This window comes from Moschus berezovskii, chromosome 16 (assembly GCF_049115385.1).
Source record: "Moschus berezovskii isolate FMDL1 chromosome 16, NW_MosBer_1.0, whole genome shotgun sequence".
In the NCBI taxonomy this organism is placed as follows: domain Eukaryota; kingdom Metazoa; phylum Chordata; class Mammalia; order Artiodactyla; family Moschidae; genus Moschus; species Moschus berezovskii.
Window position 1 is genome coordinate 6,241,383 of NC_142475.1, and position 17,706 is coordinate 6,259,088.

The 17,706-nt window shown below is 38.3% G+C and overlaps 1 protein-coding gene across 1 annotated transcript in view; it reads left to right on the forward strand.

Moving 5' to 3' along the window:
• Nucleotides 1–12,615: 12,615 nt before the first annotated feature.
• The window catches only part of CNBD1 (cyclic nucleotide binding domain containing 1), a 500,682-nt gene continuing 495,591 nt past the window's right edge, over nucleotides 12,616–17,706 (forward strand). Inside the window, exon 1 of the mRNA XM_088844600.1 lies at nucleotides 12,616–12,703. Coding sequence (XP_088700726.1) covers nucleotides 12,616–12,703 — 88 coding nt within the window. The remainder of the gene's footprint in view (nucleotides 12,704–17,706) is intronic.

Here is a 17,706-nt window from a genome sequence, read left to right on the forward strand (position 1 = left end):
TCCTGGGGTTAGGAGGATCCTCTGGAAAAGAAAATGGCAACCCACTCTAGTATTCTTGCCTGTGGATAGAGGAACCTGGCAGGCTACAGTCCAAGGGGTCACAAAGAATCAGACATGATTGAGCAACTAAGCACAGCATAGCATGGAGTCAATGTGGCCTCAGTGTTGCAGAAAAGAGTAAAATCGGACTGTGTTGTAGAGAAGCCAATACTAACTCCGTGTTGGAATCTGTTTCTTTGACTTCCTTTTTGTTGCTTTTGTTATTATAATACATAATAGCCTGCCTCAGAGGACCCTGCCCCTCTGCCTCACAGTAAACCAAAGTGCCTTTGTTCAGCTCATAGACAGAAAATCTGATGCCTGCCCACCTGTGAATAGCTATAACAAAAAGAAGCACACCAGTTTCAGCAGCTGGCCATTAGGAGACATGTTTTGGAAGACTGAAGACTATTTCACTTCACTTCCCCACTGCCGCTCCGTCTCTGCTTTACCTTTAGACTTGAGTCCCTCATTGCTGCTGTCTCTGGTTCTGTAAAAGAACCTGGCTTCCAAAACCCCGACAATATGGTTACTCTGAGACATTAGTCTGCCGTCTTCTTGGTCAGCTGGATTTCCAAATAAAGTCTTATTCCTTGCCTTACCTCATCTCTCAGATTCATCGACCTGTTGTGGGGCAAACAAAGCAAGCTTGGACTCAGTAACGTTAGTTTTACATGTGGAGCAAAGTGATTCAGTTATACATGTACATATATCTATTCCTTTTAAAATTTATTTTCCCATTAGGATTTTACAGAGTATTGAGCAGAGTTCCCTGTACTATACAGTAGTTCCTTGTTGGTTATTTATTTTAAAACTCCCAATTTTCCCCCCCACCCCCACCTTGTCCTTCCAGTAACCATAAGTTTGTTTTTTAAGACTGCTTCTGTTTTGTACATCAGTCCATTTGTATCATTTTTTCTTTTTACAATTCTGCATATAAGTGATATCATATATTTGTCCTACTCTATCTGACTTACTTCACTCACTGCAATGATCTCTAGGTACATTTATGTTCCTGCAAAAGGCAATGATGTATTGTTGCCTAGTTGCTAAGTTGTGTCCATATCTTTTGTGACCCCAGGGATGGTAGCCCACCAGGCTTCTCTGTCCATGGGGTTTGCCAAGCAAGAATACCGAAGTGAGTTGCTGTTTCCTTCTCCAGGAGATTTTCTTGATCCAGGGATCAAATCTGTGTCTCCTGCTTGGTAGGTGGATTCTTTATCACTAAGCCACCTGGGAAGCTTTATTTACTTCATTCTTTATAATGGCTTAAATGAGTAATATTCCGTTGTGTGTGTCACACACACACATATAATATATATGGTCAATGGGGTTCTTTTGTTAATTTCTGATCTTTCATTTTTAGTGTATAGAAATGCAACAGATTTCTGTGTGTGTATTTTGTATCCTGCCACTTCACCAAATTCATTGGTGATCTCTAGTAGTCCTCTGGTAGCATTTTAAGAATTTTCTATGTATAGTAGCAGGTCATCAGCAAACATTGACATTTTACTTCTTTTTCTTCTCTGTTTGCCATGGTTAGGACCTCCAAAACTATGTTGACTAAAAGTGGCAAGAGTGTCACTTGTCTTTTTCCTGATCTTAGAGGAAATGCCTTGGTTTTTCATTGTTGACTATGATGTTGGCTGTAGGTTTCCCATAAATGGACTTTATTATATTGAACTATGTTCCTTGTATGCTGACTTTCTGGAGAGTTTTCATCATAAAAGCGTGCTGAACTTTGTCAAAAGCTTTTCTCCTTATATTAAGATAATCATATGACTTCTATTCTTAAGTTTGTTAATGTGGTCTATCACACTGATGTAAGATTGGGCTTCCCTGGTGACTCAGACAGTAAAGAATCTTGTATATCTCTAAGCTTCCCTCTTAGAACTTCTTTTGCCACAGTCAAAGAATGCTATCATTGAATGATAACCAAACGCTAAATGCTATCATTTTCATTGTCTCTATGTATTTTTTGATTTCCTCTTTGATTTATTCAGTTACCCGTTGGTTGTTTAGTAGCATATAGGTTAGCTTCCACGTTTTTGTGTTTTCATTCTTGTAGTTTATTTCTAATCTCATAGTGTTGAGGTTGGAAAAAAAATTGATATGATATAAATTATGATATAAATTTTCTCAAAGTTACTGAGGTCAAGTTTGTGGCCCAGCATGTGGCCAGTCCTGAAGAATATTCCATTTGTGCATGAGAAGAAAGTGTATTCTGCTTCTTTTGGATGGAGTGCTCTATAAATACCAATTAGATCAATGAAGGCCTGTGTTTTCTCACTGATTTCCTGTCTAGGTATTCTGTCCGATGATGCAAGTGTGTGGGGTTAAGGTCCCCCACTGTTATTGTGCTACTGTTGACTTTTTCCTTTTATGGCTGTTAATATTTGCATTATGGGCTTCCCTGGTGGCTCATTGGTAAAGAATCTGTCTGCCATTGCAGGAGATGCAGGTTTGATTCCTAGGTTGGGAAGATCCCCTGGAGAAGGAAATAACAACCCACTTCAGTATTCTGGCCTGGGACATCCAAAGGACAGGGAAGCCTGGCAGGCTACATTCTATGGGATCACAATGGGGTCAGAGATGACTTAGCAACTAAGCGACAACAACAATATTTGCCTTATATATTGAGCTGCTCCTATATTGGGTATATATAAATTTATTATAACTTCTTGGATTGATCCATTGGTCATTATGTAATTTTTGTTTCTTGTAAGAGTCTTTATTTGAAAGTTTACTTTGTCTGACTGGAGTATTGGTACTTTTGATTTTCGTTTGTATGGAATACCTTTCTTTAAAGATGATTATTGATTTCTATGTCCTTAATGCCATTTTGTGAATTGGTCTCATTTGTTTTTGTAGGTCTTTATTCCTTTCTTTCCTTTTGTGTTCTCTTCTCTTGGGGTTTGATGGCCAACTTTACTGCTGTGCTGATTATATTCCTTAATCTTTTTTGTGTATGTATCTATTGTGTTTACCATGAGGTTTAGATATAGCAATCTATATTTAAACAAAATTGTTTAAAGTTGCCAGTCTTTTAATTTCAGAAGCGTTTCCAAATTCTGTATTTTCACTCTCTTCTTATCACAAGTACTGGTTTTAATATCATATTTTTGTGTGACTGATTTCCTACTGTATGTTTGACTCTACTGGTGAGCTTTTTCATTCATGATTTTCTTGTTTCTAGTGGTGGTCTTTTCTTTCCCACCTAGGGAAGCTTGTTTAGCATTTGTTGCAAAGCTGATCTGATGGTGGTGATTTCTCTTAGCTTTTGTTTATCTGTAAAGCTCTTGATTTCTCTGTTGAATCTGAATGAGAGACTTGCTGAGTAGAGTATTCTTGGTTGTGGGTGCTTCCCTTTCATTACTTTAAATGTATTTGCACCACTCCCTTCTGACCTGTAGAGTTTCTGCTGAAAAATCAGTTGATAACCTTATGAGCATTCCCTTATATATTATTTGTTGCTTTCCCCTTATTCCTTTTAATATTTTACCTTTGTCTTTAATTTTTTTCCATTTGATTACTATGTGTCTCTGTGGGTTTCTCCATGTGTTTATTCTGCCTGGTGTTCTTTGAACTTTCTGGACATGGGTGAGTATTTTCATTCCCATGTTAATAAAATTTCCAGCTACTAGCTCTTTAAATATTTTCTCTGGTACTTTCTCTCTTCTCTGGAGCCCCTGTAAGGTGAATGTGGGTGCATTTAATATTGTCTCAGCGGTCTATTAGACTTTCCTCATTTCTTTTGATTTGTTTCCTCTGTTCTGTTCTGCAGCAGTGATTTCCACAATTCTGTCTTCCAGCTCACGTACCCGTTCTTCTGCCTCATTTGTTCTACTGCTGATTCCTTCCAGCATGCTTTTTGCTTCAGCTGTTGCATTGGTCACTCTGTTTGTTGTTTGGGAGGCCAAAGAATGCTCAAACTACCGCACAATTGCACTCATCTCACACGCTAGTAAAGTCATGCTCAAAATTCTCCAAGCCAGGCTTCAGCAGTATGTAAACCGTGAACTCCCAGATGTTCAAGCAGGTTTTAGAAAAGGCAGAGGCACCAGAGATCAAATTGCCAACATCCGCTGGATCATGGAGAAAGCAAGAGAGTTCCAGAAAAACATCTATTTCTGCTTCATTGACTATGCCAAAGCCTTTGACTGTGTGGATCACAATAAACTGTGGAACATTCTGAAAGAGATGGGAATCCCAGACCACCTAACCTGCCTCTTGAGAAACCTGTATGCAGGTCAGGAAGCAACAGTTAGAACTGGACATGGAACAACAGACTGGTTCCAAATAGGAAAAGGTGTACGTCAAGGTTGTATATTGTCACCTTGCTTATTTAACTTATATGCAGAGTACATTATGAGGAACGCTGGGCTGGAAGAAGCACAAGCTGGAATCAAGATTGCTGGGAGAAATATCAATAACCTCAGATATGCAGATGACACTACCCTTATGGCAGAAAGTGAAGAGGAACTCAAAAGCCTCTTGATGAAAGTGAAAGAGGAGAGTGAAAAGGTTGGCTTGAAGCTCAACATTCAGAAAACAAAGATCATGGCATCTGGTCCCATCACTTCATGGGAAATAGATGGAAAAACAGTGGAAACAGTGTCAGACTTTGTTTTTTTGGGCTCCAAAATCACTGCAGATGCTGATTGCAGCCATGAAATTAAAAGACGCTTGCTCCTTGGAAGGAAAGTTATGACCAACCTTGATAGTATATTAAAAAGCAGAGACATTACTTTGCCAACCAAGGTCCGTCTAGTCAAGGCAATGGTTTTCCCCGTGGTCATGTATGGATGTGAGAGTTGGACTGTGAAGAAAGCTGATCGCCGAAGAATTGATGCTTTTGAACTGTGGTGTTGGAGAAGACTCTTGAGAGTCCCTTGGACTGCAAGGAGATCCAACCAGTCCATTCTAAAGGAGATCAATCCTGGATGTTCATTGGAGGGACTGATGCTAAAGCTGAAACTGCAATACTTTGGCCGCCTCATGCGACGAGTTGACTCACTGGAAAAGACTCTGATGCTGGGAAAGGTTGGGGGCGGGAGGAGAAGGGGACGACGGAGAATGAGATGGCTGGATGGCATCACCGACTCTGTGGACATGAGTTTGAGTGTACTCCGGGAGTTGGTGATGGACAGGGAGGCCTGGCGTGCTGTGATTCATGGGGTCGCGGAGAGTCGGACACGACTGAGCGACTGAACTGAACTGAGTGGCTCAGATGGTAAAGAATCTGCCTGCAGTGCAAGAGACCTGGGTTTAATCCCTGGGCCAGAAATGTCCTCTGGAGAAGGCGATAGGTGCCCATTCCAGTATTCTTGCCTGGAGAGTCAGATCGTCTAGCTCTTTGCTAAATATGTATTGTTTCTTCTCAATCTGTCTCAACTGTTTGTCTGGGATCTTGGATCATCTTTACTAGCATTTTCTGAACTCCCCCCACCCCCGCATGTATATTGCCTGTCTTTATTTCACTCAGTTGTTTTTCTGGCATGTTATTTTGTTCCTCTATCTGTGACGTATTCTTCTGCTGTCACATTTCATTTAACTATCTGTAATTGTGGTTTCTATTCTACACGGTTGCAGTTCTTGCCTCTGCTCTCTGCATCTTGGTGGACGAGACTGGTCTAATGGGCTTGTGCCAGCTTCCTCATGGGAGGGACTGGTTTCTGCCCACTGGTGGGGGGAGTTGAGTTTTGTCCCTCTGGCGGGTAGTGCTGTGTCAAGGTCCATGTTTGCTGGGCAGCTGTGGGCTCAGGATGACTAGGTAGCCTGTCTGTTGATGACTGGGGCTGTGTTCCCACCCTGCTGGGTGTTTGGTCTGAGGCATCTTAGACCAAACAGCACTGAAGCCTACAGGCTATGAGGTGGGGCCAGGTCTTGGTGGGAAAATGGCACTCTCTTAGAAAGTTCATGCCAGTAAGTACCCCCCCTGGAACTGCTGCCTCCAGGGTTTCTGTCTCTGCAGTGAGCCACGGCCACCGCCACCTCTACTGGAGCCCCTTCAATACCAGCAAGTAGGTCTTATAAGGCCACTGCTTTTTCTCCTGGGTCCTAGAGTATACAAAACCTTGTGTACCCTCTACACAAGGGTAGTTGTGAGTTTCTGTTTCCCTCACTCCTATGGAATTCCTATTATCAAATCCTGTTGACTTTCAAAACCTGATGCTCTGGGACCTCCACCTCCCAATGTCAGACACCAGGCTAGGGAACCTGACACGGGGCACAGAACTTTCACTCCCTTGGAGAACGTCCGTGGTATAATTATTTTCCAGTTTGTGGGTTGCCTACCTAGTATAGGTATGGGATTTGATTTTATCATGTCTTCATCCTTCTAACCATCTTGCTGTAGACTCTTCTTTTAGTTCAGTTCAGTTCAGTTCAGTCGCTCAGTCGTGTCCGACTCTCCGCGACCCCATGAATCACAGCACGCCAGGCCTCCCTGTAGTAGGTTCCAGTATTTGCTGTTGTTGTTGATGGTTATCAGCAATTAGTTGTAATTTTCATGTTTAAATGGGAAGAGATGAGCTCACTTCACTTAATTTTTATAATTATTCTGTAAATCCTGTAATTATTTTCTAACTCTTATAATTACTTTGTAAGTTCTGTAAGACTGAGCTATTATGATCACTAAATAGGAACACAGATATATGAACATATAGAGAAGACTAAAAAGAATGAACTAATGTTAATTGGACAACTGTGTTAAGCAAGCTGCATTGAATGATCTCTATTTTTTTTTTCATTCTTCAAAATAATCTTATGGATAGATATCTTTCCATTTTTCCTACAAGGAAACTGAGGCCTGTAAATAAACTCAACATGTAGGGCCGATCTGGTTAATGGCTGAGGTGGCATCGGAAATTCTACTTGGCCTTTCATATGATAATAATATACATGTAAGAGTATTGTGGTTTACTATAACTGATTCATTTCTTTCCATTGGTTTTTGGTGAAGCCCTTAGCTAGGAGTGGCTTATCATTCTTTGTTCTTATTATCTAGTTTTTGAGTCAAATGCTTCTCCACTTTGCCAGTACCTAGGGCTATTTTCTATGATTGTTCAGACTTTGCTTATTGCCTCTCTAGGCCTTGCTGTATTTAAGATTGCATGCCTGATCTAAGGGTTACAGAAGGGTTACATTGGAAATGTGACTAGTTAATTTTATTAATCTAATAAAGCTATTTGGATGTAATACATGCTATACTTGAAAATGTTTAAACTGACAGGGAAATTGCTTTGGTAAATCTTTTGAAATCCTCTATTAACTCATGCAAGTTTATTTTAAGTTGACATATCTTTCCTAATAAATAAAGCTTACAGATATACCAGAATGAAATACTCAAAATAGGTCTTAATTCAAGCAGGAAGTGATTAGTGCAGCTCTGGAGAAACTACTGTAGCTGTGGCACAACAAATTATACAAATGTGTGTAGCCACATCTGTGGAGAAATTTGATCCTCTATTTCAGGTAAATACATAACCCATTTAAACAGAAGATTATATTTTTCTTATTAAAAATTACTATACACTTAAAGAATATATGGCAAGGGCTGTGACTACATGTACATGAATGTACTATTACTTAGGTCCGTATATGGTGAAAGACTGAATCAAAAGCAAGATTTTTTGAATATATGTAGTATTTTATTTATACATTATAGATAAGTAATAGTCATATGTGTATATACCAAAATATCATTGTCAATTGGGCCTGGTAAGTGAGTTTATTTCTTTAATAACATGTTTATCAATACATTATTCAACTTATCAGTTGGAGTTTAAATTTCTTATAAATTAATCTTACAGTAAAAATTACTATTTGGAAGGACATAAAAATTATACCTCAGAACAATTTGCAATAAATGAAACAGATTTTAAGTCAGAAGTTAGTGACAATATTTTTGTACTCTATAATCATTTTATATTAGCAAATTTGACATAAATTGATGTAGGTGTACAGAGTGCCATATGTTTCATTTCTATATATTTCCATATATGTCTGAATATATAAATAAATACATAAGTATTGTACTTCATTAGTCAGGGTAGGACTATATACGGATTACATATATTTCAGCTAATCTTAATATCACTTTTAATCATCCACATTAAAAATATGTACATGTATAAATATATTTGTATATTAATGATTTGCTTTGTTTTGCTATTATTATACGCATCAGTTCAGTTCAGTTCATTTGTTCAGTTGTGTCTGACTCTTTGTGACCCCATGGACTGCAGCACGCCAGGCCTCCCTGTCCATCACCAACTCCCAGAGCTTGCTCAAACTCATGTCCATTGAGTCGGTGATGCCAGCCAACCATCTCATCTTCTGTCACTCCTTCTCCTACGACCTTCAATCTTTCCCAGCATCAGGGTCTTTTCCAATGTGTCAGTTCTTCGCATTAGGTGGCCAAAGGATCGGAGTTTCAGCTTTAGCATCAGTCCTTCCAATGAATATTCAGGACTGATTTCCTTTAGGATGGACTGGTTGGATCTCCTTGCCGTCCAAGGGACTCTCAGGAGTCTTCTTCAATACCACAGTTCAAAAGCATCAATTCTTTGGTGCTCAGCTTTCTTTATAGTCCAACTCTCACATCCATACATGACTATTGGAAAAACCATAGCTTTGACTAGACAGACTTTTGTTGGTAAAGTAATGTCTCTGCTTTTTAATATGCTGTCTAGGTCGGTCATAACTTTTCTTCCAAGGAGCGAGTGTCTTTTAATTTCATGGCTGCAGTCAGCATCTGCAGTGATTTTGGAGCCAGTCACTATTTCCACTGTTTCCTCATCGATTTGTCATGAAGTGATAGGATTGGATACCATTGAAAGGTTGTTGCTGAACCACAAAAGACGCCAGGATTCTTGGCCTCCAGAGGGGAAGAATTCCATCCAGGGCCAGAGATGAGGCTTGATTGCTCAGAGCTGTTGTGTAATAGAGTTTTATTAAAGTATAAAAGAGATAGAGAAAGTTTATTACATAGACATCAGAAGCGGGCAGAAACAGTGCCCCCTCACTAGTGTTAGCAATGGAGTTATATACTTTTAATTAGTTATGACAGTGAATCAAGAGAATGTCTGGAGGTTGTAAAGACCTTACTAGATGTGCTCCCATAATTTACATTTTAAGGTAACAGGATTAGCCAGAAGGTTTTTTCCACAAACTGTCCTCAAGCAGGATACATTATTGCTATACAATCCTAAGGAATGTAGAGAAAAAGTTTGTCCTTTCCTCCTCCTTGAAAATTCCAGACCCTTCTCTCCTTGGGGACCCCTGGGCTTATCAAAACTGCCTTGGAATTGACTCTTTCACCATGATTTTAGTTTTCTGAATGTTGAGTTTTAAGCCAACTTTTTCACTCTCCTCTTTCACTTTCATCAAGAGGCTCTTTAGTTCTTCTTCACTTTCTGCCATAAGGGTGGTGTCATCTGACCATCTGAGGATATTGATATTTCTCCAAGAAATCTTGATTCCAGCTTGTGCTTCATCCAACCCGGCGTTCCTCATGATGTACTCTGCGTATAAGTTAAATAAGCAGGTGACAATATCCAGCCTTGACATACTCCTTTCCCAATTTGGAAACAGTCTGTTGCTCCATGTCCAGTTTAACTGTTGCTTCTTGACCTGCGTACAAGTTTCTCAAGAGGCAGGTCAGGTGGTCTGGTATTCCCATCTCTCACAATTTTCCACAGTTTCTTGTGATCCACACAGTGAAAGGCTTTGACGTTGTCAATGAAGCAGAAGTAGATGTTTTTTTGGAACTCTCTTGCTTTTTTGATGATCCAGCGGATGTTGGCAATTTGATCTCTGGTTCCTCTGCCTTTTCTAAAACCAGCTTGAACATCTGTAAGTTCATGGTTCACAAATTGTTGAATCCTGGCTTGGAGAATTTTGAGCATTACTTTATTAGCATATGAGATGAGTGCAATTGTGCAGTAGTTTGAACATTTTTGGGGCTTGCCTTTCTTTGGGTTTGGAATGAAAACTGACCTTTTCCAGCATGAACATATGTAATTTATATACTGTCCTTTCCAAGAACAGATTGGCCAATGAGAGGACATGTAACACTTTATTTTATATAAATGTTTTGTATCTCTTCAGTTTTAATTTTTATAAATATCTTGATAATTATACCTTAAAATAGAAGTATATGTATTGAATTAATTTAATTTTAATTGAAGCATTTTTCTCTCTGGAATTATTTGAAATATTAATAGTCTATAGAAAATTATGGTAAATTTCATCATTATTATTATTGGTCTTTGTAATATGGAATGGATACCTAAGGTGTATCTAGAAACACCAAGCTATTATATGCTATTGCTTACTATGTAATGGGAAGGGTGGGATGCATATGAAATGTATATTTGAGAAAAAGCTATTATTTAAAACATTTTCAATTCATGTGAATTTCTCAAGGCTTACCTCAGCAATAATAACATTACTACTAGTAAAAATGGCAATTGAATAATTATTATTCTGTGCAAGGATCTTAATATTAATTTTTAAATTTAATATTAATAACATTTGTATGAGGTATTGTTACCTTTATGGTATAGATTAGGATTATAAAATTGAGTGACTTGAACAGGATAATTTTACAATTAAGTGTTTGAGAAGTGAGTAGACTTCTGAAGAATATCTCGAAACTGAGATAAAGCTTCAAATGTCTGTCCATCAAAGACAAATCAATGATTATGCTATTGTTCTTAGAATGAATTGTAAGATTATTCAGAATATATTGCAAAGACTAATAAAAAATATTTTATGGAAGCTGAATTTGTGGATTCAGCTGGATTCTCTCTGGACATATACCAGCAGATACTAGCAGATGGTCATGTAAAATCTTAAAGATTACAGAAATATTCCATGGACAGAGGAGCCTAGAAGGCTATGGTCCACGGTTCTGTGAAGAGTTGGATATGACTGAGTGACTATCACATTCACTTTTGTTTTTCAGAGAAAATGAAGTAAGTTTTTAAAATTGCTTATTTTGCTGTTTTTTTCCTTAACATTCTTGTTTACTTGCATTAGTTGTTTTCAAGCAAGTTCCAATTTGATGTGAAATTATTATGATGTTAATTTGCAAACAAAATATAGAAAAGAATAAAGGAGACAATTTTAAAAAGGATGAGAAAGAACTAGAAAATAAATAAAAAGAAGAACTTACAAAATTGGAATCAGAAAGGAAATTGATCAGTATGAACTTAGGGCCTTAGAGAACTTTTCTTTGATCAAAACCACTTGTGAAAGGAAAAAAATCATCTAATACAGCCCCATCTATTTAAAATCCATGAAAACTTCAGTAGTTTACAATTAACTTTTATAAAGCTGTCCTTGGTTCTTTGAGTTTTAAATGTAAGATTGGGAAGAGAACAGATTTGGAGAGTCTGTCAAATGAAGGCAGAGGAATTCCCAAGGGATTACAGTTGGCATGGCGAAGTGGGAGTCATGCAGATGAAGGTAGTTGGCTAGCGTAGAAAAAATACAAGATAAAATGTAATGATAAACCTCAACAAATTTGAGTCTATAGAGTCCAGAGTTTATAAAACTGGAGACAAGAAAATAGATTCAGTCGAAAAGTAATAGTGCAGTAAAGTTTTTGTAGAGTGGCAATTTGATAAGAACTATTATGGCAATCCACTCCAGTATTCTTGCCTGGAGAATCCCATGGACTGAGGAGCCTGGTGGGCGACAGTCCACGGGGCTGCAAAGAGTCGGACACGACTGAGTGACTTCACTTTCACTTTTCACTTTCATTGTTAGATAAACATGTTACCTTTGTAATGTACTCAAGTTTTCAATTCTATTAATGTTTTCCAGATGAAGTTGATCTATGAATAATTATAACTGTATATCACGCTCAGGAATCAGTCACAGCCCTCTTGGGTTATGACCCATTATAGTTATGACACTAGAAAATATGTTTAAAGGCCTTCAGAGATGATATGCAGAAATAAAAGATGCATTAAGACTCTAAATCCTAGCCGTTGTAGTGAGCCTCAATTATTGTGAAGCAGAAGAAAACAAGAAAAATCATATATCACATCTTAGCAGAATATGGTGTATACTGGTGTCATCATTACAAGGTATGTTTTATTGCATGTATGTAGCCTTGGAGAGCAGTATAAACAATCCTGTTTCTACTGTTGCATAAAAGGTTTCCAATACTAATGCAGACATTTAGTAAGCTGAAAGAAAGGCTCAGGCCAGTGAAAGACCAATGACGTGAATTCTTCCTTTACCCAACTGAGAGTCGTGAGTGCTGTGGGTTCTGCTGTGTCTGCCTGTCCATTATTACTTCCTTTTTCAGTCCTGACCACCCACCAGAGCTCACAGAGCCTCCTTCCTAAGTTCCACTGGACTAAAATATCCCTATCCCTGGTCAAGGTTTCACCCTTAGAATAGAATACGTACACACACAGAGAACTGTGAGCTTGAAGATTCCAGATTACTTTACCTATCAGGGCATTCCTTAAGTGTTCTGCTTTGTGATGCCTCAAGGAGAGGAGTAGTCATTTGCCTCTTAAGAAGCCTCTGGTCAGCTGCCTTTGCGCCATCAAGATGCCTATGTCTTCTCTTCCAGCAGCCATTTTATCTCATATGATAGCTGTAAGCAATGTGCCTCCGCCTCCACTTCGCAGTATTCCAAGTGAGTGGGGAAAACCTGTAGGGTCTACCATTGTTTTCAGTGGTACTTACCCCAGAGAAAACAAACGGGGCTCTTCAGGGTTGGTAGGCACCCTGGGAGCCTTACTGACAGCACAGTGGGCTGGGAAGAACACAGATGTGCCAATTCTGCTCTGTCCTTCTGAAAGCATTTTCATTCTCTAGGCTTCCAGCACTTCACTTAGTAAAATGAGCATTTTTATGAACTCTCAGAGCTTCAAATAACAAATAGTTTAAAAATGAAAAAAAAAATGAAGGCTTAGAGAGGTCACTTGTCTTACCAGTGATCAGGCCCCTTGTTTCTGACAGGTCTCCAGGTGCCTACCGAGAGTTAGTTTCACAGCCTGTCCTTTGTGAGTTAATTAATGCATAATTTATTTTTATTTTTTTATAATAAATTTATTTATTTTAATTGGAGGCTAATTACTTTACAATATTGTATTGGTTTTGCCATACATTGACATGAATCCACCATGAGTGTACTGCATAATTTTTACTAGGAGAATTCCTATTTAAAATTTTCAAGGGAAAAAAGACATAATTCTCATTTTTCTTGCTCTGAAATTTATTCCCATTTTATTTTAATTTTGTAGTCTTTTGTTTACAATACTAAAGGTATTATAAATTTTGAGTTAAACATTTTTGAGTTTATTTAATTTACAGTGTTTTCTTATTTTATATAATCCGACTAAACCAGAATATTTTTCTCAAGACCTCTCTTCATAGTCATCAGATTCATAGATCTATTATTTGATCACCAATACACTGACTAATAATATATAATAGTCCCAGTGATAGCTGAGATTTTAAAAAAATTTTAGATACCAACAGTAATTGAGACCTTTTCAACTTCAATAATGCATTTATCTTATTATTTTTTTTTTCAGCTTAACATCTAGGATATTTTTATTTTGTTTATTTAACAAACATACACATTACCATCATGTAAGATACATTGTTCTAAATAAATTTAAAATTAGCTTGAACCATCCTAACAGTACAAAAACTAAGTATGTTATTATTCCCACTGATATATATAAGTGTGGTAATCTTATGTAAGGTCACAGAACATCACGGGAAAGGTTTGAAACCGTTCAGTCTACATCGCCAACCAAAACATAAGCTCCCTCCAGGTCGATTAATCATGTTTATGTATCAATTTACAGCTTTCAATATATCTTCCCAAAATCCACTAGCTAGCTCTTAGCAGCAATCCTGTAATGTACACTGGTCGGTATTGTTGTTCTTACAATGAAGAAGACTGATGCTCTGAATATAACTAGACAGTCTTATGCCTCTGTGCAAAGCAGTGGGAGAAGTAGGAACCCCATCTAAGGTCTTTGGGAGAGTAAGGAAACCCTCCCCAAATATATTAGGAAGTGAAATTACTGGTTGTTTAACCAGAGGAAATAATCTTTTCAAAAGTTTCAGTGAAGATGTAAAATACAGAGTTGCTTCCATTATAACAAACTATTCCCATTAATTGATTGGTCAATCATCATTTATTTTGCTTACACAGTAAGTCCCCCTACATACAAACCTCCAAGTTGCGAACTTTCAAAGATGTGAATGTGCTTTTGCATGTCCAATCATGTAAGTTAGTTTACAGAGCTTGTGTACATGGTCAGCTGTATGGTCTGTAAGTGGTGTGCCTGTGTACTGTATAGACCTGTACAGAGTACAGTAGTACAGCATCTTTATTTCAAGTCCAGGATGTCTGAAAGCAAACATAAAAGCCGTGGTGATGTTGCTGGTGCAGCTAAGAAGTGCCAAGTGATAATGATGGAAACAAAAGTGAGAATAATTGAAACAGCAGAGCAAGGTTAAAAAGATGGCCGACGTCACTAATTCTTACAACATGAATCATTCAATCTGTGCCAATGATGTTGACAGTAATAGGCATGGAAAAGTGATGGAGGAGACAGAGAAACTTCTCAGTGTGTGGACACAGGGTTAGCATCAGCATCGAGTCTCACTCAGCTTAATGCTGTCTCAGGAGAAAACGGAAAGCATTTATGAAGACCTGTAGTGTTGCCTTCTGCAGATTCAGTTACCGGCGATCAACCAGGGTCTGAAAAGGTGAAATCTCTGGACTTAATGGGGAAGAGAGCAAAACTGGTTTGCTGAGTTTGCTAAGATCTGCAGCAAAACGGGATCTTTGTGAAACTGTTTCCAAACAGCCTTCTGCCGATAGATTTCTTTGTTGCCAGGAAAAGCAAGCCCATTTATCTTATTATTTTAATATTTACTGAGCAAATTTGTAGTATTGATTTGAAAAAGCTAACCCATCTGTTCTTTTATCTTCCTCTGAGAATTAACTTTTATGTGTATATATATATATATTTTAAATTAATGAACATAGTCACCAGTGAAAAGTTGCCACAGGCAGCACTTGATACCATTTGAAAGGCTCTACTTAAGCCTTGAACAGTATTAAATGAAGCCCTTATGTTAAATCAAATTTACTCCTGTATAAGTTACTTCTATATGTTTTTATTATTATTGTGCAAAAATTCTTGTATGTAGTCAAAATCATATTTCAATGTCAGTGAAAATAAATGTCAAATGTAATTTTGTCAAAAAATGGCAGTCTCTACTGTACAGAAAAAAGTTACTCTAAGATGGTTTCTTTTTTAGCAGCCTAGGAACTATAGTAGCTGGGAGTTAAAAGAGCAAATTAATTTAGAATCAATGGGATGAGATATGTGCTACCCTCTGTAGCGTCTCCCAAGGACACTTAACTTGTGCGAAGTGATTAAAAGATGAAAAATCAGCAGCAATTTAGATCTCAGGACTGAATAGAACATAATGGAAAGGCGCGGAGCTCCCGATTGTCCCTTTCGAGTTTCCTGCTTCATGTTCTGTGTGTGACTTCTCTTTAGATACGTGTCCGGCTTGCTTAGTAGCGGGGTCTTTGTGCTAACTCTCACAAGTCAGCAATTTCCCCTAATAAACTCTGCTGAAATAGTGGTCTCATGAAAGTGTGTGTGAGGATGCTTTCAACCCAAATATGACTGAACCTGAGTTATAAAGGAGATATAAAAGAGGAGTTACTCAAAATTATATATATTCCCGTTTACTTAGGATCAGGTTAGCTATGTTATGTTTAGTGAGTCACGTCTACCTTCTCTATAAATTTCATATGTGGATAACATTTATTGAGGGCTTTCTATAGGCAGTGTGTAAATATTTTGCACGTTATGTTGTTATTTCATTTATTTTCTACAAGAACCCATGAGCTCTGTGGTAGGCAGAATAATGGCCTGCTTACCACAAAGATGTCCACGTCCTAATTCCTTGAACTATGAATATGCTGTGTTACTTGGCATGTGGACTTAAGGTTACAGATGAAATTGAGGCTGTTAATCAGCTGACTTTGAGACGGGACAGTGTTCTGGAATATCTGGTGGGCCTACCATAGTCTGAAAGGCCCTTATAAGTGGAAGAGGCAAGCATGCGTGGCAGATACAGGATGAGAAAGGCTGGATTGGCTATTGCTGACTTTGAAGATAGAAGGAGTCAGTAAGCCAAGTCACTCCAGTACTCTTGCCTAGAAAATCCCATGGATGGAGCAGCCTGGTAGGCTGCAGTCCGTGGGGTCGCTAAGGGTCGGACACAACTGAGAGACTTCACTTTCACTTTTCACTTTCCACTTTCACACATTGGAGAAGGAGATGGCAACCCACTCCAGTGTTCTTGCCTGGAGAATCCTAGGGACAGGGGAGCCTGGTGGGCTTCCGTCTATGGAGTCACACAGAGTCGGACACGACTGAAGTGACTTAGCAGCTAGAACCTGGAAAAGAAGTGGATTCTTCTCTAGAGTTTGTAGAAGGACTGCAGTCCTGCTGATAATATGATTTTAGCTTAGTGAGACCTGTTTCAGACTTCTGACTTAGAGAACTGTAAGATCACAAAGTTGTGTTGCTTGAAGCCAGTAGGTTGGTGGTAATTTGTTACACTGGCTACACAAAACCAGCACATGCTGTATTTTACAGTTAGGGACAGGGGGCTTAGGTGGTGTACTAATGTTCACGTAGCTGTCAAGTGGTAGAGATTATTCACAGTATCATCCTCGTTCTGAATTTCCTCTCCTCATAAACTAGCAACAAAGTCAGCTGCACTTCAGCATCCTCCTTGCCCACTACCCTGAAATCCCTCACACAGTTTACCACTTACATGACGGTGATGTGTTTGTTTGAAATTTGCCATCTACCTTGACACTCTTGATTTAAGGAAGAGAAAATATCACACATCTTTAAACACCCCCGTTCCCCGCCCCAGTGCTATCTTCTTGGCTCTGAAATTCAGACTCACAAACACTCCAGTAGTTAAGCTTCTTGAGTCACTTACAAATATTTTCTTTGAAACTTTCAAGCCTTCTACAATCTCTTTGACTTGTATCTCTGGATTCTTCACAACCCAGGAAAGAGATGACTGTTCTCAAAAGCAAAAATGTCATGCCCCTTTTTATGCTGGATAAGCTTTATTTAAAAAATCTTACAAGTTAGCTAAACCTGCAGTAGTTTTACCACCTATGTGAAATAGCATCTAATCTAGGGACACATTAGATCCGTTATTATTAGCAGTTGATTTTCTGAAGAGACAAAAGGAAAAAAAATGCTTTAATTTTTTTTTTAGGAGACAGAGAGCTCTCCTTAAGCATTTGGCTGGAGGAAACCATTTCACACCTAATATTAGTATGGTCCAGTTAGCTACCTTTGTTTACTTTATTCATACTTATAAGATTTATCCTTCTGAGAAAGGACAATTTCCAAAGTGTGCTTTGCATTTTGTATTGGTTTATCTGATAATTTCTGCACTTTAACAAAAGGGTTTGTTTGTTTGCTTTCCCAGTAACAAATGGTTTTCAGGTTCAGAAGATATCAGTGGGTATATTTTGCTTGTTCCAACATACGGGGATGTCGAAGGAAAAAAAAAACATTGCAGATAAGATCAGAGGCACTTGAAGGAATTTAGGAACAAGAT